The sequence below is a fragment of the Cyprinodon variegatus genome, unplaced genomic scaffold (genome assembly GCF_000732505.1).
Source record: "Cyprinodon variegatus isolate N-32 unplaced genomic scaffold, C_variegatus-1.0 Scaffold320, whole genome shotgun sequence".
NCBI lineage: Eukaryota > Metazoa > Chordata > Actinopteri > Cyprinodontiformes > Cyprinodontidae > Cyprinodon > Cyprinodon variegatus.
The window spans coordinates 723,495-725,664 of NW_015150773.1; the positions used below are offsets into that span (position 1 = coordinate 723,495).

Below are 2,170 nucleotides of genomic sequence, written 5' to 3' on the forward strand. Positions count from 1 at the left end.
TAAAATAGTTTAAAATAGTTTAAAAGTCATGGTTCTTAGGTTTATTCAACGATGATTATAAAATGAATGTGTGTTCATATGAAACATTGTAGAAATGAGATGCTTCACTCTGTCTCATGATTCAGTCGTGGAGCGTCCTGTCTTATGACCTGATCAACTGTCCTGTCAGAACAATACTCTGTTTGTAACCATGTGTTATGTTCTGTTAATAAAGCGCTCTGCAGAGGAGGTCCGGTGGGAGACAGAGTGTTTGAGCGTTGGGTGCAACTGTCTCTCCTCCTGCAGGAAGCTGTTTGAAAATCCCTTACTGTGTATTTCAGTTCTTCCTTAACAAACCTACATTTTTGAACCCAACACATCAGTTCAAAAAAAGAAGGAAATTATTTAAAACTATCAGCTGTGTTCTATATGCTGAGAGTTTAATCGTCACATTTATACGTCTGATTTTTTTTTTCCCCCTCAGCAGAATGGGGCTGATTGGCCCGTTTTTTTCTTCTTTGTTTTGCAGGTAATGAGCCATCCCCGCTGGGCTCAGTGGAGAGCTACAACCCTGTGAAGCGGCGTTGGGAGTACGTAGCGCCCATGCCCACTGCGCGATGCTCTTCTGCTCTGCTGCAGACGGCCAGCATCCTCTTCGTGATCGGGGGAGTCGCCCAGGGACCCAGTAACGCTGTGGAGGCCCTCTGCTTACAGGAGACAGTGTGACGCTGGCCTTAATGCAAACTGGCACCTGTTGTTTCCTTATGATGAGCAGAAACTGTAAAACAGGAGTGAGATCATATTCAGATACTCTCCTTTTGTGACGCTCCACAATCGAATCCACTCTCCTACTGGGATGTCAAAGACTTCTTCAATACGTGTCCTCAGAGGAAGGTTTTTTTAGAGCTGGACTCTGATGCAGATTACTGTGATTGGCTACAATAAAAAAAACTGCTAGCATTTCTACTCCATCAGAGGGAAGGAAACAACAACCCGACACAATCCTGGTTTCTGGAGAAACAACACGGCTTGAACTGTTGAGTATTTTTCAGAATAAAAGCAGGGTATTTTTCTGGATACTAAAGGAACATAGGGCCATATTTAAAACTCTCGGCAGCGGCAGCGGTGCTGCCTTCTGCTGCGGCAGCAACAGCTGGCGACGACTCTTTTCTACATCCTCAGAAGCAGGTTTAGGTTTGGATGGTGGCATTCAGAGAGCGTCTGATGTTGCTGCTTTGTTCTGTAGGTCTGTTGTCATTTTAGGTGTGAACCTTAGCGCTGCTAACAACCGCTACATCAGCAGTGCTGGTCCCTGACATGCCTTCACACCACAAGCAAGTCAAGGACCTGCCGTCAGGAAAGCCTCCTCTCTCCCCAACAGGAGCCCCTCTTTAGTTCAACCTCAATCAAGAAGGTGATTGTGGGTAAACTTGTCATTTGCTTTGCCTCACATTTCAGCATTTCTAAACCACACTGTTCAATCCCCCCAACGCACACACCACAGTACACAACAGTAGAGTGAATGTAGAAGTACTTGCTGCACTGAAGCATCATGGTAAATTAGCTTCCTATCACATGGAGATCTTCTCCTCTGGAATTACCAGAGTTTGCTTTACTAGAAACATCAGCATGATGTCAGCCAGACGCTGGATGTCCGGCTGACCGCAGCAGTAGATGTACTTAGAAAACCCAGAGGCTCAATCTGTAAAGGCCAGAGCATGCACAGATCCGATTTTACGTCCGATCTGACAGAAAACCGTGTCGGTGGAGGCCGTGGCGTTTGACGCTAATTGAAATTCAATGGGGATGATCACACCCGACACGATTTTAAGCAATGTTGCTGCGTAGCTCCGACTGCGATAGAACCCTAGGCTATATAGACTGACTGTGCAGCAAATCAGCAACAATTTCATGGGTCTCACAGGAAGAGAGACGCAGTAACAAAGTAAAACACGTCTGCTTTGGAGGAAAATGCTGAATAAAATCTGTTAATCGCAAAGGGAAAGAGTCAGTTTGGAGTCGCATGTAACGTATATAATAAGAGGGACAGTCTGGTGCAAAAGAAATGAATGAAACATTAAAATAGAAACACTGGAAAAATCCAAATCTAGATGAGTCATTTTTTCTTAAAATAAGTGCATTTGTTCTTGGATTGAGGAGGTAAAAGAGACATTTTGCCAATGGAACAATT

General features: G+C 44.5%; 1 protein-coding gene across 1 annotated transcript in view; it reads left to right on the top strand.

Annotated features, from left to right (window-relative positions):
• klhdc8b (kelch domain containing 8B) overlaps positions 1 to 1,545 on the top strand; it is a 163,864-nt gene extending 162,319 nt beyond the window's left edge. The window contains exon 5 of the mRNA XM_015384707.1: positions 509 to 1,545. Coding sequence (XP_015240193.1) covers positions 509 to 705 — 197 coding nt within the window. The 3' untranslated portion in view covers positions 706 to 1,545. The remainder of the gene's footprint in view (positions 1 to 508) is intronic.
• Positions 1,546 to 2,170: the final 625 nt, after the last annotated feature.